Here is a 27,157-nt window from a genome sequence, read left to right on the forward strand (position 1 = left end):
TTTCACGCTCCCTCTGGAAAGCACACCAAAAGAAAACCTTTTCCAGGCCGAGATGATTTCATAAGGACCTTAGTCAAGGCTGAGTCGTCCACATCAAAGGGGGCAACGCTTAATAAAGTTCAAGCCTGGCTCAATGGTCGCTCCTTACAATCCTAGCTTTTACATGACGTTCTTAGCATCTTGCCCACGGGGGCCTGAATGCTGGAGTGAGCGGGACACAATGGGGAGGCCGGATTAGCCTTTGTGGGAAGTGACAAGTTGTTGGAAGATCAGGAGGGTTTTACTTTGGGGTTCACCTGGGGAAAGTAGCAATTTACTCAAACCCTGCTTTTGTTACCACGGCGACACTGCCTCACACCTTGTCTGTGTGCAAACGCGTCTGAACATGTTATAAACCACTCAATCCTGATGACTTTGCTTCCATTGTAATTGTTATCATATTTTCAGAATTCAGTGTTGGTGTGTGGGAGATATGTCACAATTTGGATTGGATGCCATTCTACGTCTTATGGTTAGCTAAAACTTGAACAATTGCCCCTAAAGGATGGTTTTGATCATACTTTATGAAGCACAGACATATATTTTAAATATCAAAAACATGTCACGGCTCAGAGTGATTTATTTTTGATGCATAGTTGACTGTAAACGTGGTCTGGCGTAGCATCAATGAATACACCACCCCCAGTTGGCCAAGGTGTGTACACCAGAATATTATCATTATTACTGTTAAGGTTTCATATGGACGACATGTGGCAACATCAGCTCGCCAGGTGGTTCACATGGAAGCTTTCAACATTAGGCCCGCTGGCTTTGTTGTGTAAATAAGGTCTTGATTTGATGCCAGTACCGTCCTACTGATACCGTGACTGAAACACCTCCCGAGCTTTGATCAACACGTGTATATGACACACATGTCGGGTTACGATCTGTTTTAAATTCATAGCCATTTAAAATTTCAATAAATTGGGGAAATTTGGCTCCACATGAAAGATAACAAACAATGAAATGAAAAGACAAAAACAACGGGGGAAAAAAAGCAGCGCTATTGCCACCTAAGATGCCATGTTGGGTGTGAGGGGGACAATTACAATCCAGAACTGCATGATCTAGAACATACACCATACTGATGAAGTCAACAAGATGAGATCTGGTGCGCTAATTGTTCGAGACAGAGGGGAATGTGACGCTTGATTTGCAGCCTTCTGGTGTAGAGGTCACTAATGCCATTTATCAGTCCTGACTACATCCTCGAGGGCCGATTGTCTTATTTCACTGACGTGTCATCGCACGGAGGTGAGGACAGGACACAACTCGCAAAGACCTTGGAGGGAAGCTGCCCTTTTGGATTTCTTTACTAGTTCTGTCTACATTAGTCAAATGTGTCCTTTTGCCATTCAACATTGGCCTCGTGAACATACTTTCAGTTACGGTAGCTGAGAATTCTGTTAAGGTTAGTTACATAAGTCAATTTAACCATCATGCATTTAATCATTTTGCTTATAAGTAGCTGTACAAATGGATACTTATAATTGCGTGGAGCTGTAGACACTGGTTGGTTCTCTCTTTTATTGTATATGAATCCATTAAACATTTTTTTGATCCGCTACTCAGGAGGACACTGTCCTGCATATTTACTTGATCAAGATCTCAAGCATTTGAACTAGGTGTCTCAGAAGAGAGTAACAAAACCTGAATATTGACCAGTGAACGTTTAATCTCCTGAGGAATAGTTTGACTCATCAACGTTCTGTGGATCTGGAGACACTCTGGTTGAAAATGATAGACCTGGGCCAGACATCTTAGAAAAGCTTGGACTTTAATTGTGGGGGATGACTCAATCAAATGAATGTCTTGGAAAGATATAGCTCATTGGAAGTCTGGATGTTTGAGGGGTTGAGTGAATGGAAGTGGTATGAGGCAATTTGCCTATGGGCAAGCTCTTTGCATTACTGGTCAGGACAGGCAACCCCAATGATTTAACTTCCTTCATCTTCCACACATGCTCACAAGCACACACGCACGCACATACACGCGCTCACACACACACACACACACACACACACACACACACACACACACACACACACACACACACACACACACACACACACACACACACACACACACACACACACACACACACACAATGGAAACTAGCGTGAAGCTATTTCATTTCACTGCTAATAATCTCTTCATCATGAAAGCCACCTGGGGGCTGCCGCCTCTGTTGGCTCAAAAATTACATTTCCATGAGGTCACTTCGCCCGTCTATGAACTCTCCTGACAAAGTCTGACCACTTGCTAAAGCCAACAATGATGATAGGAAAACACACGATAATGTTGTGTGAGTCTCACGTCACGTCGCACAGAGAGCAATGCAAACAAAGCCAACCGGCAAAGGAAACATTCCAAAATAAATAACGTTTTTTTTTGAAGATTTTTTTTTCTAATGTACAAATAGGTGACCGTTTCATCCACTGATTCTTGAATTACTGAATTCAAAAATCCAATCGAAAGACCAACTATTTTCCAGATACCTGTGCAAAACCTCAACAACAGTTTACCGTATTTTTTGGTGTATAAGGTGCACCGGTGTATAAAGCGCCCCCCCCCCCCCAATGAATTGTGTATTTTCAAACTTTTTTTCCATTTAGAAGGCAGACCGGACCATAAGGCGCACCTTCAATGAATGAAAAACGTTTTCCAAATATAATATATACATAGATAAAAGTTTTCTATATATAAGACACACTACATTATAAAGCAGTATAGTAGAGGTGATGCACTACTTCTACAAGGGGAAATGGAGTCGGTAGCTGTTGACAGTAGTTGTGAGACTTGTTGTGGCTCAACATGACTTTACATAAAAGGCGCACTTGTGTATAATAATAATGGTTTCAAACACAAAATATTTGAGTTTTTTTTTATTTTATGGAATGATGTGCGACAACAAGTTAAGCATTTTAAAAACGAGGGCATGTTTGGCTCTTTTTTTAACACAAACAATTGCAAAATGGGGTTAGAGTTTTCCTCTCTTCACTTCTTTTTATTTATCTAGCAATCCCGCTATCTAGCTGGCTGGCTACCTAGCTAGCTAACTATTTAATATCTATTACCTATCTAGCTGCCTGGCTGGCTATCTAGATAGCTATCTACTAACTATATAGCTATCAAGCTGGCTAGCTATCTAGCTAGCTATCTATTAGCTATCTATTATCTAGCTAGCTCACTTTCTATCTATTTGAGTTACTTCCAGGTTGAGTGAACGCTGGCGTGCGTGGCTGCCACTGCTCACCCACAGACAAACTTATCCTGTGACTGTAAAGTGACCTTGAGAGCTTTGAAAGGCGCTTATAATGAAATGTATTATTATTATTATTATTATTATTATTATTATTATTATTATTATTATTATTATTATTATTATTATTATAACACGCAGGGTCATCTTTTGAAAAAAATGAAGACTTTTGGGTGCGCCTTATACACCAGAAAATATGGTATTTAAAGAAATACTACTTTCAGCTGTTTTCAATAGAACAATAGAATAGGAGATACTAAATATTTTGTAATTTTTTAAGGAAATAAAAAACAACACAAAATAATAGTGTATTTTATCAAATTATACAGTCATTATATCATTAAATTAAAATAAAAAGAATAAATGAATTCCAGGTAGTTTGATATTTTTTTACATTTTGCGACATAAATAATTTAGTCAATTCATCAAAACGTTCAAACTTTTATGTGTATTATGTCCAGACTAAAAATATCATTTCATCTATGATAACTTATCACGAAACAACAAAAATCCATGGCAAACTCTTCAAATGTAAACAATTTTATATGACCAAAAATAAAACATGTCTGTGCACCAAATGAAGACTATCTAATGAGAAACACCCCATTACACATAATGGCACTGCCATCTATGTATCCTACAGAGTGTTTCATGTTGACAGCTGTTTTGTTTTTACCAGTTCTCCTCTTTCTTTGGCCTGGTGTCAAAAAACCTGGATAATTTTATGTTTTGGAAAACGATGAGACAATTTGCAGATGTAGCATCATCAAGCCTTGTTGTTAACACAACGTGCTTGGAGTCACTCACATGCTGGGAACTGAGGCGTGCCCATGATGTGACACACAAATCTCTCAGCACATGGGCGGCATTTTGAATGAGGGCATGTTTAGTCATAACAACAAGTATGTTTACTGCATACTTTGATGTGTGTAATTGTATGCACACTGTTAACCGTACATGCTAACGCTGGATTGCTTCTTATAGTGAGAGCAGATGCTGATCTTTTCATATATTCTCAATTGATTTTTTTAAGCATTTCAAAGAGATTTGGAATGAATAAATTATAAGTTAAAAACAGAGCTGCGTAAGACTTTAATTTCCTGTCAGGACAATATGTTCCAGCGTGGTTTTTTTCTTCACCTCATAACTGTCATTGACAAAAAAAAATGTCCTTGAGAATGCTGGTTGTGACGTTCCTTCAACCACTAACGATGGTTTTGAGTCAGCTCGTCAGTATTGTCCTTGGGACAGTTTGAACAGAGAGTGCTCCAAATTGATTTTGGTTTTATGGTTGGTATGTTCAAAGAAAATGTCTGTGTTTCCACTTCTAAAACTGAACTTCTGTGCTGTGAGGAGAGCATTTTAAAAATAAGAAATAATAGTTGACACCAGGGGGCATGGTGGGTTACCACATTCACATTACAGTAGAGAGGCCCATTGGCTCTGACCTTGATGTGTCTAGTCCACGTGCTTCTCCAATGCCAATGTGGGTTACCTCAGAGTAGTCTGATTTCTTAACACATTTTGACTACCATGCAGCCCTGTGAAACAATTGTTTCAAAATGAGAACTTCAACTACAGAAGCTTCATTTCACATACTCCCAAACAGAACACCCATTCAAGTAACAGTGATACCTCGGTTTACAAACCCCTTGGCTTACGAACTTTTCGGTTTACGAACGTTGCATTTATGAAAAATTTTACCTTGGCATACGAACTTTACCTTGCCATACGGACTTTTTTCGTACACGTAGCTGCCTCAATGAGTGTTGTGTCGTTCACGAACAAGCACGTTCTTCTAACAATAAAATGGCAGCCAATTGATTTTGTCCTCTATTCCCCGCCCCCAGCCTTCGGTTAAAGCCACGTGATTGGTCAAGAACGCAGCAGTGAGGGGGGTGGTGGTGGTTTAAACATTGAAGAGACTGGCAGACGTTAGAGACTGAGAAAATGGATAGAAACATAGTGAATTTTGGACTTGTTTCAACTTTGATAGTTCAAAGTCAGAGTCTAAACTGGAAGGTTAAAATATCGCATCAATCAGGCGCCACAAACAACCCGCAAAAGCCATGTGTACACTTGATGCAAAACGCTATCAACCAAGCTAAACAGGACACAATTGATGAGGAACTAGATACAATTTTCACAGAGAAAGCACCTACAAGGGATCATTCCTCAAGATGGTGAAAGAAGAAGGCTACATTCCACATCACGTGTTTAATGGGGATTATCATCAAGTGATTAATGCACTTCATTGCATCAAGCCATCAACGACCATCACAAAGTTAAATAAAACAACTTTCTTATACAGTACAATTTATTTCTTTAATTATAATACCATAGCACATTTATTATACATAAAATAAGGTATGTGTATTTTGTGTAGTTTTAAGGCTTAGAAAATTAGAAAGTACAAAAAATATGTTTTAAGGGGACCTGGGAATGGATTATTCTCATTTTAATGGTTTCCTATGGGATACACACGTTTCGCCTTACACACTCGGTCTATGAACCAATTAAGTTCGTAAGCCAAGGTATCACTGTACTCCCACACAGAACACCCATTCAAGTTATCTCCACTGATTCACCTCAATTCAGTCAGCGCGCCGCACCTCTGCATCATCCAAACAAAAGGCCCATTTGGAGAAGAAATTGGGCCAATAAATCAAAAGTCCTAGCGACACCGTGCAGCAACACGCCTGTGTTTTTCTGTCCTGTTGACCCCGCAGCCCCACTAAGGAGCTGCGGCGCTGCACTGACGAGGAAGCGACGCAGCACTCTCCCCACCCCCAAGCTTCATCCTTCGACTGCGCTGCACCTTTCCCACACACTGCTGGGGTTCACATCTGACTCTTGACCCTGAGGGAAGAGGGGGAGGGTAGTTTATAGAGAAGGGGGGTAGGGACCACCCTGCCAGGCCCCGATTCCCCCTATACCCCCACCTCCACTTGTGCGGAGAAGACGGGATAGGGATGTGGTGCCACATGGGTCTTGAGGGAATAGCATTAGGTCAGGTTAGGGAAGGGGAAAAAGATCAAAGCGGGAAGGGAAATGGAAAGAGGGGCTGTTCGTGGGTCATTTTGGGCAAAAGTAGGGATTTCAAACTCAAGGTGCGGAGCCGTATCTGGCTTAGCTCAATGCTAACTCACGAACATCATAGAAATGCTAAGAAGTAGCATCCGTGTTGCAATTTTTTCACACTTGACAAAAACAAAAGACCCCTTAAGCAAAAATGGTGCGGACACTAACAATAGTCAGAGGCATTCTCTTCTGTGAAAAATGAGTACAGCAGTGTGTCCAATGTACATTAAACTGGACAAAAGGGGGAATGCTTAATTGAAATCCAACTTAAAGATGTCAAGACACTATATTTTACAATATTAGAATGTGCTATTATTCTCATTACCGTATTTCCCTGTGTATAATGCACACCCAAAAGCCTTGATTTTCTTCAAAAGAGGACCCTGTGCCTTACACGCAGGTGCGCCTTATATATATGAAGTAATATTGAGCCACAACAGGTCTCGCAACGACTGTCAGCAGTCACCGACTCCATTTCCCCCTGTAGAAAAAGTCATGGATAATCTCAAACTCTACTGTAGCTCCTTATAATGTGATGTACATTATATTTGGAAAGCTTTTATATATTTATATACAGTAAAGTCTCGTTATATCGATAGTCCCGGTTATATCGATATTTTTTCGGACTCCCTTGAATATCGATATAACGAGACTTTACTGTATTATATTTGGGAAAACGTTTTTCATACATTGATGGTGCGCCTTATAGTCCAGGGCGCCGTATCTATGGAAAAGGGTTGAAAATACATCAATTATTGGAGGTGCACCTTATTATCCGGTGCGCCATATACACAGGAAAGTACGGTAAATACAATTACAAATGTTAGTTATGTAGAAATTGAACTCCCATCTTAAGGTGCCACTGTATGAACTTTTTCATAGTCTGACGGTAAACATAACTATTATCATGTGGCTCCTGAAAATTAATACATTTGACACCCACGGGCTAAATAAATCTTGCCTGAGACAAAAAAAAATCTATTTTTATTTGTCTTAACCCCCCTTGCTGAAACAGGAAGAAACAGTTGCTGAAACTTTGCGGGGGGGGGGGGGGGGCTTAGTAATAGCATGAGAGAGGACAACTGATGGAGTGACAAATTTTCCCCCTCGGTTGTAAATCTTGTTCTTTATCACCTTCTGCCTTTATTCGGCAGGCAGGAAGCCCGCAAGCTCAAATAAAGCTGTAAGAGTGAACTGACACTTTTATGAGTGACCGTGTCAGTTGCTGTCTACTTTTTTTTCCTCTCCACCGAACCTCCTGCTTGGACAATATCGTCTGACTGAGATTTGAGAGCCACTAAAACTTTAAAGCTTTAAAGACTTTTTCGTGACCAATCATTGTCAAATACAGTCCCGCAAAAGTGCATTTCGCTACATGGACTCTAATGATATTGTGGAGCCAAGATGGCTGCATATTGAAAAGTGATTACTGGAATTTGGCTGATTGTGTTACAGATGTGTGTCAAATAGATTTGCATGCTTCCAGCAGTATGAATGGAAGCAGTTCGCGACTAATAAAGCCGTATTGTGTGTCTGTGACAGATGGTTCAGTTCCTCAACGCACAAAGTATGCAAAGAGCATCACATACGCTGAGGTTTTCTGACTTGCGGTCCAAAACCATTTTTTGCCCCACAATGTCCGACAATATTTTCAGGGATCAGTCTGCGGCTGGATGGATGCATGCCTTGAGGAGCCCGCAATGAGAAGAAACGAGCATCAGCGTAGAGCGCTGATACGTATGGAACTGCCGCAGCTTGGAATTGAAGCGGATTTACGTGGGCCAGGAGATGTGACACAATCTCTTTTTGTCAATGGATGTTTACAGCTTCCTGTTTGCTTTCAACATTTACCTTGTAGCAGGCGTGCACATTTCACCATGACGTACGTCCCTGATCCACTGATGAAAAGGATGCTTTGATCGTCTCTTCCTCCATCTAGAACTGCTTCTACAAAGAGGATGCAAAGTGCTTAAGATTGAATGACTGGCTTTTGTGTTGTGTCACATTATTTGTTATTTAGTTTTTTTGTTGTTGTTTTGACTTCAAAATGGCGCTGCGAGAGTGGCTGCCTTTACAGCAGGTCCTGTATTTTTGTTTTTCTACTTATTCCTTTCATTTCCTCTTATCTTCATCACTTTGCTGCTGTGAAATGTAAATTCCTCCACTGCAAAACTAATAAAGGCTAATCCAATCCAATAAATATAATGAACATGAATCTTGACTCGTGGAACATACTACCGGACCACAGCACTGTCTGGTCACTCTGGTTGGAGAATTTAACTGAAAATAAGGTAGTTTTTCAAAATAAAATGTATTTCAGGTTTCAAAATCAATAAAACAGAAGTAATGTATGTTCTTTACCAAATGACCTACGGACCAGTACTAGTCCGCAGCCCAGGGTTTGGGGACCACAGAGCTACATAAGAACTTCATGAGAATCTTAAAATTGTTCAGCTGTTATACGGTATGAGTGAAACCACTTAATTAGTTGTGTGTGAGAGTAATTTTGTTACTGGTGGAGCCTCATTTTTTTGCAACAGAATGAATTCTGAATTTATGCAGAAAAAAAACACATTTTCTTTGCTTGTCTTTTTGCTGTTATCATTAATAAACAAACGGCATTTTAACCTTCCTTTAGACTTCATATTACAGCTATCTACAAAAGCCGTGTAACGTGCCGCGAGTGGGGGTCAGGCTGAGGTGCGGAGTGCACAAGTTAACAGATAACACGTCGGTAGGGGAAAGAGCAACAAGATAACATGAAGAGTGACACAATGGAAAGAGTGCCACAAAAGAAGCGCCGACACAAAGACATTTTGACATGGCTGGGCAGGAATGCGCCGGCAGGTATTGCACAGGGGGCCCAGGAAGCGACAATACAATAGCGGAGTGTATGTGTGTGTGTGTGTGTGTGTGTGTGTGTGTGTGCGTGTGTCTGTGTGTGTTTGCACAGAGTGTGGGGGTGTATTAGTTTACCTGCTATCGCTTACCTGCTGAGCACGACAGTCATACTGTGAGATGGCCTCAAAGAGAGCCGTGTTGATGGCAGCCATTCACAAAATGCCGTGGAATTTGTGTGTGTGTGTAGGTGTGTGTGCGTGCGTGTGTGTGTGTGTGTGTGTGTGTGTGTGTGTGTGTGTGTGTGTGTGTGTGTGTGTGTGTGTGTGTGTGTGTGTGTGTGTGTGTGTGTGTGTGTGTGTGTGTGTGTGTGTGTCCACGATCAATTGCTATGTCATTTTCTTTCGGTACAGTATTCGAGTGGTTCGCTCTGGGCGCCCTTTGTGGCCACCCTTTGTGGAGTTTGCATGGGTTTTCTACCGTACCTCCCGTTTCCTCCGACATTCCAAAAACATGCATGACAGGCTGATTAAACACTCCAAATTGTTCCTAGGTGTGAGTATAAGCGAGAATGCGTGATGAAAATGTTTCTTCAGACGTCAGTTGGTTGTAAGCGAGAATGTTCATTTCTGTGTGCTCTGCGATTGGCTAGCCACCGGTTCAGGGTTTCCCCCCTACTTCCCAAAGACAACCGGGATAGACTCCAGCAAGACAAAGAGCTTCAATTCAGTGCTTGCGTGGGTTACAAGAAGTTTCACTCTTGGAAGAAGTAGCACACTGAGGGAGAGAGGGACATTCATGACAGATGTTTGAGTGTAACCAAACACGGGTTTCGCAAGTGACATAAGTCGGGGGGTCACTGGGACCAAACCACGTGACCCTACATTGGAGATGGGGGACATGTTGTGTGTGTGCGTGTGTGTGTGTGTGTGTGAGTGAGTGTGATTTTTTTTTTGGTACATTGTGTGGGTGTATTGCCAGCTTGTGTCACTTGATAGCCGAGTGGACGTATTTGGGGTACAGAGATAACACTTGTGAGAGGATTCCCACGCTGAATGATGCAAAGTGATATGATGAGGGCGCTTTCGTATCGGATGCCATCTTTTCATCTTGTAAATCATCACACGCCAGCAGTTGTTGGCACTTAACGTGAGGATAAGTCACTTTAAACCATGTGGTTTTTACACAGAGCCGCACTTGAACTGACACGCATCGCTTGCTTGTCTTCTGTTATGGAATTAGGTATAGTCTAAAATTTGATACAGAAGTATGTAGATAATAATTGTTGTGATTTTTTTCCGTCATACACAATCACATGGATTGGAAAAGAAACAAAACAAAACAAAAATCGTGATCAAAGTACCGTATTTTCCAGTGTATTAGGCACACCCAAAAGTCTTGATTTTCTTCAATGAATTTCCTTCAAAAGATCATTGAAGGTGTGCCTTATACAGGTAACATCCGACTTACGACCGAGTTCCGTTCCAACCAAGCGGTCGTAAATCGAAATGGTCGTAACTCGAAATCCATTCAAAATGTCGAATAGAGACTCGGACACGCAATGACATGCAAACTACCCCCCTCTGGTGCCATCACACAGGCGATGCTGGGCGAGAGTGCCTGGCCAACATTTTCCTATGCGTTACCAGCTTGCTAGCACGTTGGGGTGGCAGGCGTATAATTAAATTTTGAAAAAATAGGGTCTGGAGGTCATGGTAGCAAGTATGAGTGGTCGTAAGTTGAGCTGGGCGTAAGACGGATGTTACCTGTATATGGAAAAAGTGAAAATACACCATTTATTGGGGTTGCTCCTAATACTCCGGTGCGCCTTATACACAGGAAAATACGGTACATACAGGGTTCATTTGGGATCGTAGTAAGATCTTGGCACTGGACATAAAGCTCGTGTACATTTAAAGACATTGCAGAACAGATTAGAATATTGTGAAGTCATAATATGCTTTGAAAAAGCCATAATTGAATGAAAATCATTGGTTGACACACACACTCACACACACACACACACACACACACACACGCACACACACAGAAACACACAGACAGACGGACAGACATCACACTTTGCATCACGACATAGCACAGCTGTGGTCACTCGGGAGTGGGTTTAAAGTCTGTTTTCATTAGCTCTTATCTGTATGTGGGGGGTGTATGGGTGTTCCTGTAAAAAGCACTGCTTTCTTGATAAACTAAGGCCAAACTAATCCCTATAAATACATCTCTTTCGAAAACGTGCCATGATTACTTATGAGTGACTCACAAACTGAACTCAAGTTTATTTTATGAGAAATAGATCACACATTACTGCAACCAGGTGGCACCTGAAATAAATGTATGACTTTTCCCACTATTTTTTGTTATCCTCCTACAATTTCCAGCCCTCTCATCTGTCATGGAAAGTCACAAGAGTTCAAATAAAAGTGGTAGTGTAAGAGAAATAGATAGTGTTCCTGTTTTAAAATTATTACCGTATTTTCCGGTGTATAAGGCGCACCCAAAAACCTTGATTTTCGTCAAAAGATGACCCTGCGCCTTATAGGCAGGCGTACCTTATATGGGAAGTAACATTGAGCCACAACGGGCCTCGCAACTACTGTGACTCCATTTCCCCCTGTAGAAGAAGTGGTGTGTAACTGCACTGTAGCGCTTTATAATGCAGTGTGCCTTATATTTAGAAAACTTTCATAGTTTTCTATATTATATGTGGAAAATGTTTCATTCATTGAAGGTGCACCTTCTACGCCGGTGCACCTTATATATGGAAAAAGCGTGAAAATACACCGTTCAGTGGGGTTGTGCCATATTCACCGGAAAACATGGAAAGTCAATTTTATAATAAAGTAACAATTTAAATGTGGGAATATCCAAGTCACTTTTTTCATGTAAAAAAATAATTTCAAAATGTGTTGAGAAGTAGTTTTTAAGGTAACCAGAAAAAAAAAAAGAAAACTACTGTATTTTCCGGTGTATAAGGCGCAGCCCCAATGAATTGGATTGGATTGGATTTGCCTTTATTAGTCTCGCAGTGGAGAAATTTACATTTCACAGCAGCAAAGTGATGAAAGGAATGAAAGTAGAAAAACGAAATATATGAGCTGCTGGAAAGGCAGCCACTTGTCACGGTTTGCAAGGTGGTGATGGCGGGTTCGGATCCCAAAAAGCAGGCAGGAGGGAGCAGGAGGTTGTTTGACAAATTGTATTAAAATAAAGTCAGCAGGAACAAAATGTAAAACATCAAAATGATCTGAATGGAAAAAATACAAAGTAGCAAAAGAAGACCAAAAGTAAAAGTCCGCCAAGGTTAAACAAACACGTACACAATGCATGCTGCAACCAAGCAGCAAACAAACAATGAATCGGCCCCGGATGATCGTGCCAGGTGTCCTTTTAAGTGTCATTGATTATAACGACCAGCACCTGCGAGGCTGCCGGCAGGGCTGACGTCGCTACCCGCTGGTCGCCAATCTGATCGGGACGACCAGCACCTGTGCAGGTGCAGGCGGGGCCGACAGCGCCCCCCGTTGGTCGCCAACCAGATCATGACACCACTCTCGTGGCGCCTTTTTGTCTATTGTGTATTTTTAAACTGTTTTCATATATAAGGCGCACCGGACTATAAGGCGCGCCTTCAATCAACGAGAACAGTTGCATAAAATATGATATATAAATATAAAAAAAGTTTCCAAATATAAGGCACACCACATTATAAGACGCTACAGTAGAGCTGGGGTTACGCACTACTTCTACAGGGGGAAATAGAGTAAGTGACTGCTGACAGTTGTTGTGAGACCTGCTGTGGCTCAATATGACGTCACATATAAGGCGTAACTGCGTATAAGGCGCAGGGTAATCTTTTCAAGAAAATCAAGGCCTTTGGGTGCGCCTTATACACCCGAAAATACAGACGCTTCATTTAGATTGAATTCTGTCTCAATTCGATGTAGCGGATAGTTTGTATTGCCTCTCGAGAATGCATAATGTCAGATCAATTGATTTAGTTTCCTCCGGCCTGCTTTCCTCCCTCATATTCTACACTATCTCTACACTTTCTACACTCTGTCCTGTCCTATCCCCCTTCAAAGATAGGAGTAACAGTTCCTCCACAACGCACCTCCTCACTATCGTTTTTATGTTACTTTCACTGTCTGAAGGACCGCTGATCAGAGGGTCATAACACAGCACTCAAAGTTTCCATCAACTCATCGCACGCAACTTGTTACGATATGGTTTAAATCAGGGGTGTCAAAGTCATTTTTTGCCGCGGGCCACATTGTAGTTATGGTTTCCTCTCGAGGGCCGTTATGAATTTGGGGAACCCATTAGAATGTTTAAATCCCTTCAAATATTACATATAGAGCACACAGCAAATTAATGAATAACTCGTTTTCAAATCTGAAGTCAAGAATAATGACTTTTATTGTGGTTGACATCCAAAAATATGAAATTTTGGCTCAGATTTTAGCAATCATCATGGACTTTAACAAGTTTGATTTGCTTTCGCGGGCCGAAAAAAAATGATGTGGCGGGCCGGATTTGGCACGCGGGCCTTGACTTTGACACCTGCGGTTTAAATGGTGTCCTTTCTTTAAACAGCACCGACTTAAATCAGATTTTAAAATGAACGGACAAACCTGATCTTTCAGATATGAGTTCAAAGGAAAATGTTTTATGCATACAAATAATGAACCACAAAATAGTAGGGGGTGCTGTCTATAAATAACAAAGCTGCTCAGGTACTGTGTTTATCCTTTTTTTGAGTGGAGTCTGATCCACTCTGCGTATGTTGAAGTGGCGGTGCCCTGTTAAATACATCACAGCAATAAAATTCTCACCTCAACTCGAAATAATGTTGCCGTCATGCTAATTGTGTGAAGGGCAAATTCTGTCAGACAGTGCTTTATTGGATTGGAGGGGGTGGGTGGGATTTTGTGCATTTGAGTGCGTGTGTGTGCGTGATTGAGTGTGTGTTTTGAGAAATTATGTAACTGATGGAAGAACGGAGTCATACATAACTGCAGTCAAAAGTACAATAAAATAGTAAAATAAATAAAATAACAATAAAAAAGAGCCCTTTTCACGCTCAGACTTGCCGACACAATGTAGAGCCGTGACAAATGTGCAAGTAATATTCACGTGTAAAAATTATTATGTTTGGAAAAAAAAATAAGTCACGTTGATTCAAATATAGCAGTTCCAGGCCACAGTTAGTCAGGGTGAAATTCCATCATATTACAAAGCAGTTGGGTGTTTAAAAAAGAACGAGGGAGGGGGGTTGCATTGTTTTCTGCGCAGATCCTTGAGTGTCAGACTGAAACTGTAATGACACTGCTTCAACACATGACTTTTCTTTCACTCACACACGCCTCGTTCAACTTCAACTCAACCATCGGAGCAGCAAGACCATGCGAGCAACAACATTCCACCGTCAATCAAATATGACATAGCATCTATTCCAAATATTAGAATGCAGACAATGCAGTGACATTCCCCCAAGATGACGTTGTATGCGCATTTTGAACGCTGAACTCATTCACTGCTGGACGATGTGCAAAAAAATGTGTGCACTCCAGTGCCAGGGTTTTTGTCATTTTCACTGAAATTGCAGAACTCACAGAATATTGAGTTTCAGGACTACATAAACATTCAATTCAGCATAAGAAACCTCACACTCTCTTCGTTCATCAGAAAAACAGAGTTAATTTCTAAATTATATGGGTCTGGAGTTATCTGAGTTTGAAATGGGGGCGGCTGTACAAAATACAATACAATACATATTGATTGATATCGCGCTTTAACAACAGCTGAAGCTGTAACAAAGCGCTAACATAGACAAAATGAAAATGCTGCCCCCTCGTGGAAGGGAAAAAACATTGCCAGAGAGCCGACCAGTGCTTTATCGGCAACCCCAGCAAGAAAAAACAAAACCAGAACAAATTCGGGAATGGCGCTCCACGTCATGCTTTTCAATTCACAAATAAATTTGGGAATGGCAGTGAATGAGTTAATCTCAGATTAATGGAGTTGTGTTTTGCATGAGCACAAAATACAGGATCATGTTACCAATTGACGGGTGTAGTACTTCACAGCTTCACAGTCTGTGTGTTGGAATTGCACCTGTGCAGTCAATCATCTTTATAGCTGTTCAACACTGAGAACTGTAATGTAAACTTTGAACAAACACACTTCGGGTACCAGTTCCTTCTTCCGCCATCTAGCTCAAATTTCCAACACAAGCCCAAACATAATATTGGCTGAGCAGTCAATAACTCAAGCGAATCTATGATTTCATCACATTAACCCTTTCATGCACCCTGTGACTGACAGTAATAACATGATTAAGACGTCCGCATTTGTAACCGCTGTCCCTGAAAGGGTTAACTTTACATTTTCATTAAATTCTGATGTGTAAAGATGGAGACTGCACCTTTCTACGTTGTATTTTGTTTTTCTACTTTCATTCCTTTCATAACTTTGTTGCAGTGAAATGTAAATGTCTCCACTGCGAGACTAGTAAAGGCAAATCAATCCAATCCAACTGGAAATGCTATACGTACATGCAGTATATTCAATAGCTTACAGCAGGGGAGTCAGTCATTTTTGCTGCGGGCCACATTGTAGTTATGGTTTCCTCTCGAGGGCCATTATGAATTTGGGGAACCCATTAGAATGTTTAAATCCCTTCAAATATTACATATGGAGCACACAGCAATTTAATGAATAACTCGTTTTCAAATCTGAAGTCAAGAATAATGACCTTTATTGTGGTTGACATCCAAAAATATGAAATTTTGGCTCAGATTTTAGCAATCATCATGGAATTTAACAAGTTTGATTTGCTTTCGCTGGCCGAAAAAAATGATGTGGTGGGCCAGATTTGGCCCACGGGCCTTGACTTTGAGACCTGTGGCTTACAGGATATCAATTTGTGATTAATTGTTCATCTCTGACCTACATTCTATAATTTTAGTGTATTTCAGAGATGATATCTACACAAGAATGACACAGTCAGTCACCATTATGGACAGTTTGGAAGATGAAGTAGCCCGAGGGTCTTTCCTGCACTCTTGCAAATAGCATGTAAACAGCAACGCAGTCACAGCTGGTGAGTGTAACCTTGTGCTGATATCTGACTGGTGCAAAGAGGAGAGAGGAGTCATGCAATTGAAGACTCACACGAACACTCATGCCTGGAGTGTTACAATAAATGTATGGGCCTCTGTTTATCTGTAAAAGTGATTGATAGGCACTATTGCTGGTTGCTTAATCAAGTTTTCAGTCCCTCACCGAACGTTGACATCGATCCAATGCGAGTGTAGCAGATTGACGTCAGCGGGATCACCGCTAACACCCCCAAATGCCGGCATGTCAACACGCAATCGCACCGATGGGCCCGCCACACAAGGCTCGTTCACGCGCACTTGAAAAACACACTGGTCGTGCACAGAGAGACGGCTTGTTCGGCGAGCGCCAACCCCCGAGATGCCGTGCTTCTACATTTCAAAGGGCAAGGTCAGACGGGTGCGCATTGACCAGGAAGTTACGCAGTAATGAGGCCAATTAGGAGGCTGCGGCGAAGAGGGTATTCCGTTTCTCTCATTCTTCGCCTACTTTGTGAGGATAAAGCCTTACTTTGTTCTCGTAAAACCATCCACAAAAATGTTAAGAGCAACATGAATTCTTTTTGGATTTTTTTTCTAAAACCATCATACTCAGCACATGTGGGAAAAGTAAATTCAAACAAATGGGGGGCAATGCATATGGTTGGTACCAGGACTTTTTTTTGATACATGCGCCAAAATCAACCGGTCAAAACCATCCCATCAACATTTTAGGAAATGTCAATTACGTACAAGCGTTTCACATATATGATGTGGAAATCATACATCCATTTTGTAATCCGCATATCCTCTAGAGCACAGGTGTTAAAGTCAAGGCCCGCGGGCCAAATCCGGCCCGCCACATCATTTTTTTCGGCCCACGAAAGCAAATCAAATTTGTTAAATTCCATGATGATTGCTAAAATCTGAGCCAAAATTTCATATTTTTGAATGTCAACCACAGTAAAAATCATTATTCTTGACTTCAGATTTGAAAACGAGTTATTCATTAATTTGCTGTGTGCTCTATATGTAATATTTGAAGGGATCTAAACATTCTAATGGGTTCCCCAAATTCATAACGGCCCTCGAGAGGAAACCATAACTACAATGTGGCCCGTGGCAAAAAATGACTTTGACACCCCTGCTCTAGAGCACAGGTGTCAAAGTCAAGGCCCGCGGGCCAAATCCGGCCCACCACATCATTTTTTTCGGCCCGCGAAAGCAAATCAAACTTGTTAAATTCCACGATGATTGCTAAAATCTGAGCCAAAATTTCATATTTTTGGATGTCAATCAATAAAAGTCATTATTCTTGACTTCAGATATGAAAAAGAGTTATTCATTAATTTGCTGTGTGCTCTATATGTAATATTTGAAGAGATTTAAACATTCTAATGGGTTCCCCAAATTCATAACGGCCCTCGAGAGGAAACCATAACTACAATGTGGCCCGCGGCAAAAAATGACTTTGGACACCCCTGCTCTAGAGGCTCGCAGATGTGCTGGAGCCTATTCCAGTTTTCTTCGGGTATACCCTGAAACGGTTGCCAGCCAATCGCAAGGCACGCAGAGACGAATAACCAGGCATGCACAAACTCACACTTCAAGAGTGTTCAATCAGCCTGCCACGAATGTTTTTAGAACGTGTGTGAAACCGGAACAGCCAGTGTAAACATGCATAGACACGGGTAAAACATGCTAACTCCACACAGGAAAACTAACCGAAATTGAACCCTGTACCTGCCGGCTAGTGTTGCCAAAAAGTGGACTTTACAACCAGACTTTGATTGCATGGTATTCTTCTAAATGAGAGAAAACCCTTTGTCTCCCCATAAATCTCAAACTGACATCAAAACATGTGACTGAAAAGCAAAAGAAAACAAGGATTCTTGCTTTTGTTAATTAAGGATTACATAAGTATCATTTCATGACTTTGAAGGGGAAGAGTGAAATAAAAAGAAACCAGATAACCAAGTCGAAATGTATGACTTAGTCTTGGCATACAAAATTTATGCGTTGGCCGGGAATCGAACCCGGGTCAACTGCTTGGAAGGCAGCTATGCTAACCACTATACCACCAACACCATGGTAGCAAATTAGATGGTTGTGAATCACAGCAAGAAAATGTTGATGAAGCCAACGAGACGACGTGTGGTTCCTGCTTTCAATAAAATAAATGTCACAACCCTGATGAAATAAAGTTAGGATGCGTTGTTTGACAACTTGCCAAGTGGGTTTGCCGTTTGAATTCCTGCTATTTTTTTTGTATCTTCCCATTCATTGGACTACCATTTTACAAATGTATCATGGGCTGCAATATTAGCAGGGCCTTTTTTCAAGTTGCAAGAGATTTTTATCATATTGACGAAAGACATCTGTTGAACAACAGTTGCTGGAGTATGGAGCAGTTTTCAATTAGAGAGCCCACAAGATACATCAAAGCACTGCAATGCCTGGGAACCCCACCTAGGTCAACTGCTTACGAATTTCAGTTATGCTAACCGCGTCAACTAACAGTTTGAAGCCACGCCAAAGCAACAAAGTCGGTCAAAACTAATTGATATTCTATGAGATTTAGTCATATGACATTTTAATACACCTCTATTCTAAGAACTTATCAACAACAGAGAGCATGTGACTCTGTGGCGCAATGGACAGCGCGTTGGACTTCTAGTGAGACCTCAATAAGTAATTCAAAGGTTGTGGGTTCGAGTCCCACCAGAGTTGACTTATATTTACACACAATAGATGCATGTCAGCTCTATTGCCATCAAAGCAGTCACATCTTTTTTTCCAGTTGTTACGGCAACAATATAATTACACAATGACCAGCATGTGTCCGTGAATAAACGCTCATGGAAGGATGAAAACTTCAATTTCAACAAGAGCGGCTATAATGCTGGAATAACAGAAAGTAATTAAGTGTTCCATTGTTTGGTCTGGCTTAACACTAACACTTATTTAATGAGAACATTTTATGCCGCAAACATCGTAATGCCGTTTTTGTTTTGTTGTTGATGACCAAACACAAATTGTGTGGTTTAAATAGGTCTTAAAAGTTTGAGCAACAACTCTTTGTTCTCATTCTGGCAAAGGTGAAAAGTGGCTTTGGAACCGACTCACACAGACGTCATGACCTCGTTCCCAACGTGTCCCACCCACCTGGCATTCTTTTTTTTTTGCATTCTTCACAACACAGTTTAATCGACGTTCCATTGGCGGATGTCCTGGAGATTATTTTTTCTTTTGCTTTCTTGACAACTGAGCTTGACTGACTGTCTCTTGGCTGATATCCTGAAAACCCACCAAAGAACGAAGCGTTAACAGTGAAATCTCAGCAAAGACATCTTTTGGGAACCCCCCATAGAATATTGGTAAGAGCAAATGAAAGACATTTGCTTGTAAACTTCATTGGGAGTGACTGCACACATTCAGAATGTCAAAACAAGGACTGTGGGATGAGAACGAGTGAAAAGTGATGTTCATTCTTGTATTATATGCATCATATCATGAGCTAATATTGCATGATAAGGCGGGCTAACGACAGAGACATAAAACCGAGACCCTTTGATTGGTATAACTCATCATTAACAAAGTGCAGACATGAAAAATGTTGCTGTGAATCAAAACAAACAGGAAGGCGGGACTTAAACAGACAGCCAAGTTAGAGAGGAGGGGTGGACAAAACATGCCAACTCAGTGCCTGGAATTGCTGATGAGTCTCAAAAATGTTAGCAGGTTACATTTTATTGGTCAGGATAAAATGAACCTCAAGAGGAAAGATAATGCATGGGAAGCAGAAACCCAAATCACAGAGAAGAGTAGTACAATACGTATCGAGTGAGTGCACGGAGTTGCAGAAGATTCAAAAATTCCACTGGGAAGCATTTTATCGGAGGGAAAAGGTGTGCACATGTAAAAGAAATGACTCCCATCACTGTGTGAAACCCCCACTGCTGTTTTTGATCGGGAATATCGGACTGTTTTGAACTAAGTCTTCATACATCTTGTTATCAGGTCTTGATGTCAGCCTCGGCAGGGCTCGGTGGGTCCAGACACGTAGTCTGGACAGTGTCTGGGGTCAAGGCCCTCCTACAGAGTACTCCTCGTAGGTCACATCCTGTCCGAAATGGGGGAAGAAACGAGGATGGGGTGGGCTTTTTCTTGCCATGAGAGGTGGGAGCCAGAATGCCAAAGGTCAGAACTGCTTTCTCAGGTTTCAAAGCTTGCTCGGGAGGGGGTTGAGGTGATGAGGTCACTGCGAATAGTTTAGCTCTACTTAGGGCCACTGTGTTGCTGCACATCACGGTAATGGCTTCCGCAATTAAACACTAAAAATGGAAGCAGTTATATCCTCTGGTTAATAGAGGAGCGTTGGGGTGGGGGGATGGGGGTTAAGGAGCCCCCTTTAGGCCTCTTACCTGCTGTGCACTGCAGCCATTGCTCAAAAGGAGATTGTAGTCTGCGTTGCTGTCTTTCTGTGGGATTAGTCTGCAATCCAGCATTGAGGGCAGCTCAGCTTTTTCGGCCTGAGTGGACAAACACAACCCCCGTGTGAGCTCAGCAAGAAAAGATCTGTTGCTCCAGTGTACTCGGGCGTTAGTGTGTGTTAGTGGAAGTGCAACTGTTTGTGCAAGATGGATTGGAGAGTGGAAAAGGCATGTGCAGTTTAGAAGCACCTTCACGGGAGACTTCTCCGGAATTGTGCATTTGCACTGAAGAGCCAATTCCATATTTAGATAGATTTGAATTGTAAGTGACACAATAATGACTTGGGAGTGTGTGTCGGAGAGAAAGAGAGAGAGAGAGAGAGAGAGAGAGAGAGAGAGAGAGAGAGAGAGAGAGAGAGAGAGAGAGAGAGAGAGAGAGAGAGAGACGAAAACAAGCAGAAAGAGATACTGGAACAGAAAGAGAAGAAGCTCAATGCCCTTCTTCTAGCTCTGGCCCTAAAGAATAAGGCATTGTTTTGGTGGGCTTGAGAAAGTGAATGCACATATTCAAACGGGGGGAGAACGGGTAGCAAAGCGAGAAGACAGGGAGTTTCGTGTGGGTGTGTGCCACACAAACAGAGAGAAGAAGTGACTGCCAAGTATGAATGAACACAAGTTACAGAACATTCTGTAGAAAATGAAGTAGAACAGTCAGTGCGGAGTTGGTCATAGTGACACAATATATAGCACTGAATCTACTTATGAACGAATTCACCTTATGAACGTCTGTTTGGAACGTATCACGTTCATAAGTTGGGGAGCATCTGTATTTTATATTTGGAAAAAGTTGTTTTATTCATTGAATGTGCGCTTTATAGTGCGGTGCGACTTATATATGAAAAAATAAATAAAAATACACTATTCACTGGGTGTGCACCTTATACTCTGGTGCGCCTTATACGCCGGAAAATACGGTACAAATTGATTTTCGTATTTTGATATCTTATCATAAACTACAGCGATGAATTTACGAGTGTTAAATTCATCGTGGAAAAAAGCCCTTCCATTTTTGTTTTGTTTTTGCACCTTTGTAAAAACAAGAACTTGAACAACAATAATGTCTATTCCCTCTCGTTCCCTCAAATCCTTTTCTTCCCTACACCTCTGTATGCCCCCCTGCCCGTCGTCTCAGCACAATGGGTGACAGAGCCTTCAGCTGCTCTGCCCTCTAACTCTGGAACTCACTTCCTCCCAACATCCGTAACATCGATTCTCTTCCCACCTTCAAGTCCCATCTCAAGACCCTCCTATTTAAAATTGCATTTTCTGTGTAGCTCTCTCTCTGGTTTGTATTTATAATTGTATTTTATTTATTGCATTCTATTTATGATTGTATTTTATTTATGCTTGTCTCCTTCGCAAGTGTCCTTGAGAGCTTTGAAAGGCACTTAAAATGTAATGTATTATTAGTATTAATTATTATTACAGTAAAGTCTCGTTATATCGATATTCAAGGGAGTCCGAAAAAATATCGATATAACCGGGACTATCGATATATCCGACCCTGTTTGCATGTAATTTTCTCCGTGCGTGCATAGAAATAGTATCGATATAACCGGGACTATCGATATATCCGATATCGATATAACGAGACTTTACTGTATTATAAATTTCAAAGACCCAATATGTTGTTTTTAGAAGCACTTGAGCAGGTTTTATCTCACTTTAGCGATAAAGAATTTTCGGCACAGCATGGCGTGACGCAAGGGAAGGAGACCGACCGGGTCGAGCTTACATAAGTGTCTTCACCCCCCCCCCTACACACACACACACACGCAAACACACGCGCACACACACACACACACAAATACACACACACACAAGCAGTCACACAGAGCCTATGATACACTTCCAGATGTCGCGTGTCTTGACGGCGAACTTTTGACAGACACACACGGACATGTCCACCTCTGTTTCCCATTCCCGTGAATCCACTCAACATGTGTTCTGGTGAGTGACCAACAACCTAAGCTAATCCAGTTAGGCAGAGCAAACAGTCGGAATCAAACAAGACGTGATGGAATTGCACACTTCAAAACCATAGCCGCTCATTAACATTTATCTGCTTGAGTCTTAAATGCGTCATCGTGAGCTCAGAGGTCAAAGATGTGAAAACGGGCACATTTAATGGCAAATAATTTTTCAAAAATTATCTATACTATCAGTCAGCTTTATCGACAACCACCAAAGCCCCCTATTGATTCCACCTTCATCTATTTACTTTCTGAATTAACACAGATGTTTGTTGACAACGCCTCTTGAGGGGAGTCCCTCACACTATCTGGGGTGTCCAATGATGGAATAACGTGGAGTCATTTGAGACGTGTGCTTGTGTGTGTGTGTGTGTGTGTGTGTGTGTGTGTGTGTGTGTGTGTGTGTGTGTGTGTGTGTGTGTGTGTGTGTGTGTGTGTGTGTGTGTGTGTGTGTGTGTGTGTGTGCCAAAGTACAAACACGCATGAAGAAAGCCTCCTTTGTCAGGCTTATCTACACCGTATGAGAGATGAAAGCATTGCGGTCTGCCTGCAATCAAACAGAACGAAGGAACAAAATGAAGTGATAAGAATTAGAAAGGAAGAAAGAAAGGGCAGAGGAAGAAATAAAGCAAATAAGTCCCAGATTGAAAAGATTGGATTTCAGTGGAGGTAAATGACACATGACTTCCTTCAAACTGGCGGAAGAAAGCAGACCCCCTAAAAAATGGTTAAGAAATTCTTAAGAAATCATATTGTATTTGAAATAGGAATTTGTTATGTACTACAGCACATTACAACAATGTTTGAGAACTTTAATTTTGAAAAACACATGAATTCAATAGAAAAAATACATCAGGACTTTTATTTTGAGAACATAACATTCGTCCTTCGAAAAAACAATGGTCTTTTTAACGTACAAATTACTTTTTTTCCCTTCAAACTTTACGCTGATAAAATCAAAAGTCTTGAATTTATATTGTGTTTCCTCAAATAAATACACAAACTTTTATTTTGAAAAGAACAACCTTTTTATTTCTTAACTGATATTCTCACAGCAGGGCTTGAATCTCCACTATCTGCACCCCCTTCAAAATAAAAGTAGAAAAAATATATACCTATTTATTTTTCGCAAAGGTATAAGACTTTGTTGTCTTCTCACTATATCAAAATAGTTAGAAGACAACAAATGTCTATCTCTTTGCGAAAATAAATTTATATCTATATTTGCCACGTTTCCGTTTGCGACCAACGGGTGGCACTGTTGGGCCCCGCCTACATTTGCACAGATGTTAGTCGTTTTAATCAGTGGTAGTTGAAAGGACTCCCGGCACGACCATTCAGTCGGGTCATTGTATGTTTCATCCTATCAGGTTTGTTTCGTCTTGTCATGTTTTACCCATGGTTTTGTTTACTACTTTGGATCTTATTGTTCTGATGACTTTGTTGTTTGAGATTTTGTTCCTGCTGACTTTATTTAATACCATTTGTCAAATACACCCTGGTCCTCCCTCCTGCCTGCAACACCACCTTGCAAACCGGGACAATATTTTTTGTTTAATATTTAAAAAAATATATATTAATTTATTTCAATATGTACTTTTATTTTAATAATTGGATACTATTATTTTAAAATGTTTCGTCAAATCCAAGTGGAGTCTTTTATAAATTCAGGCTAATCATATTACAAGTTCCAGGATTGGAAACTCAAACACTGAAATCAAAGTGATATTATTGGAAATTGATTGGAAATTGACTGGAAATTGATTAGAAATTGACTAAATGCTGCAATGTCCAACTACAAAAAAATTGTGATCTGGTATTTTTCCATTTAGCAGTCGTTTTTTTTTTTCTCCCTGCACCGAGTTTGGCTCATAACACCGAAACCAATTAAGGTACAGTCAGGGACAATGTGAGCTTAGCAAAGTTTCCTTATCAAAAAGTGCAGAGCATGTGGTTAATGTCCACCAGGACCTTCAAAACGACAAGGTCCGATTGTGACATAAGTCAAGTTATGCATTAACGCCAACCTCAATCGACAAGAGTTCCGACAATATGTCATAGCTGGAGATAAGATCTTCTAAAAGAGCTTCAAGAGTGGAAATGACACAGGTCGCCTCTGTGCTAGGATGAGATATAATTGAAACCACGTGACATGAATGGCGCAATAAAAGTTGTTAAGGTGTTTTGGAAAACTCCTTCAAGTCACCTCTGATAAAAGTCAATAGCATAGCTACGGAAATATTTTGTTATCGGTTTCCTCAAAAACAAACCTCTTCGTACCAGGCAACATATTTATAAATAGAAACTATTGTTATTCATTGTTTAATAACCTCTTCTTCCACAATAAACATTTACAACCCATATCAGCCCACATTCTATTTTAAGCGAACAACGGATGGAATAAAACAACTTTGATCACGCAACGTCTCCGTCTCACGTGAGACGTGGTCATTATGTGTTGTGCTATTTATATAAAGCAATCACAAAATGTTAAAATCTAATGAAGTTAATCAATGAAAAGGTTTCTTCAGCCGTCATCTGTACTTCTTTGAATGTGTCGGACGTTTCGCTTCTCATCCAAGAGGCTTCATCAGCAAACTAAAATGTTGCTGGTAGTTCGCTGACGAAGCCTCTTGGATGAGAAGCGAAACGTCCGACACATTCAAAGAAGTACAAATGACGGCTGAAGAAACCTTTTCATCGATGGAACATTCAGAGAGGTTACACAGACCTAATGAAGTTACGCTAATGTTGTTGGGACGTTTTACCTCGCTATAACATGATATGTTTCACATGATTTTTCACGTTAATAATTATTACAATGATTAACTCATTCACTGCCGGATGATGTGTGTCCACTCCAGTGCCAGGGTTTTTGTCATTATCACTTGGATTGCAGGACCCACAGAATATTGAGTTTTAGGACTACATAAACATTCAAGGTAAGAAACCTTAGACTCTCTTTTTTCATCAGAAAAAAAAGAGCTAATTCCTAAATTATATGGGTCTGGAGTTATCTGACCTTGAAATGGGGGCGGCTGTACAAAAGGCAAATGCTGGCCCCTCGTGGGAAGGAAAAACATCGCCAGAGGTCCGACCGAAGCTTGAAATGTACCCCCCTGCAAGAAAAAAACAAAACCTTTGGGAATGGCACGTCATGCTTTTCAATTCCCAAATAAATTCGGGAATGGCAGTGAATGAGTTAATCAAAAAATGTGTGAATGAGACAATAAGGAAACTTTGCTCATTAGCTTTGAAACACATAAATGGCAGAGGCTTAACCTGTATCTTGTCATCCATTTATTCCACAGATACAACGTTCTACCTTGTTTTCTCCTTTCGTCCCTTCCTTCCATATGATCACACATTGTTCAAATCCATCCTTATTTTTTAAAACTTAATTGCCCGTCCCCATAATGAGACTGCGCCGTGGGGGGTGTTTGCATAAGCTTATTACGACATAATCCTACTAGCTGCACGGTAATGTAGCTTGACAGTGCTTGTCGCCCTCCTCCACAAATAAGGAGACAATAAATGTGATATGTTGGAGTTTTACTGATAATAAATACAAACTTTTTTGGGAAAAAGAGATGATACATAGATTGAGGAACTCACTCCTTAGCAAGAACAATCATTGTATTTGGTTTAATCAATTAATGGTTGAAAGATATTTTAACTCATTCACTGCCATTCTCAAATTTGCTGGGAGTCCATTTGTTCACCGTGTATATATATATATACAAAGCGAATGTGACAAGGTTGAGCTGTTTGAAGGTCTCGGAAAAAGACAATGAGAGACAACAATGTTTTGTTCCTGAAATGTTGTTGGAAAATGGAGCCTAGGGACTGTACGGATTAGGCCATTGAACAACCTCTCCCAACACCCACCACAAACACACACACACAGAGGCTGGACAACATAATCGTTGAATCATCTGTCAGACAGCAGGCATTGTCTTTTCGCTCCATGCCCAATCATTATGCCTACAAGGACAAGACAATATTCTCTCAGGGTCCATTGTTATAAATATTGGCCAGATCTATGAATAGCAAAACAAAATGTATTTTGTAAGCCATTAATCATCTGATCGTGCATAACTACAAGTTTTGGTGCCAGGAGAAACTTGCAGCCAAATCTTTGAATGCTGCGTTAACTGTTTCACTGCTGTGTATGGCCCATTCATTTCACAGTCAAAAGTCCATTTCCTACCCCTTAAATACTAGTCTGCATTTAATTAATGGATTCCAATCTGTAGTCGTTTGTATCTTTTCCATGACGGGACACAAGTGGTTTAAGTGTTTTTTTTCCTCCATGGAATCTTTTGAGGAAGGAATTCTTTCAACTTGTCTCAAAAC

The 27,157-nt window shown here is 40.8% G+C and overlaps 1 protein-coding gene and 2 non-coding genes across 6 annotated transcripts in view; 1 reads left to right on the plus strand and 2 right to left on the minus strand.

The window, feature by feature from the left end:
* LOC148888511 (uncharacterized) overlaps window positions 1-27,157 on the minus strand; it is a 43,387-nt gene that overhangs the window by 14,779 nt on the left and 1,451 nt on the right. For 2 of the 4 annotated variants that reach the window (XR_016117190.1, XR_016117189.1), the window contains exons 2-4: window positions 25,824-25,920; window positions 20,760-20,867; window positions 8,234-8,329 (exon numbers count right to left, since the gene is read on the minus strand). Coding sequence is in view for 2 of the 4 variants with exons in the window: in XM_089014078.1 (XP_088870204.1) it covers window positions 20,352-20,669; window positions 20,760-20,867; window positions 25,824-25,920 (523 nt within the window). In the remaining 2 variants the exon portion in view is untranslated. Of the gene's footprint in view, window positions 1-8,233; window positions 8,330-19,953; window positions 20,670-20,759; window positions 20,868-22,677; window positions 24,584-25,823; window positions 25,921-27,157 lie in introns of those variants that run through there. The other 2 variants (XM_089014078.1, XM_089014079.1) reach the window with 2 other exon arrangements.
* trnag-ucc (transfer RNA glycine (anticodon UCC)) lies at window positions 18,351-18,422 on the minus strand. Its single transcript has one exon. It is a non-coding gene; the product is annotated as a tRNA-Gly (tRNA).
* Window positions 18,975-19,065, plus strand: trnar-ucu (transfer RNA arginine (anticodon UCU)). Its single transcript is given in 2 exon segments — window positions 18,975-19,011; window positions 19,030-19,065. It is a non-coding gene; the product is annotated as a tRNA-Arg (tRNA).

This window comes from Hippocampus bargibanti, linkage group LG14 (genome assembly GCF_051943395.1).
Source record: "Hippocampus bargibanti isolate YZ-2025 linkage group LG14, ASM5194339v1, whole genome shotgun sequence".
NCBI classification, from domain to species: Eukaryota; Metazoa; Chordata; class Actinopteri; order Syngnathiformes; family Syngnathidae; genus Hippocampus; species Hippocampus bargibanti.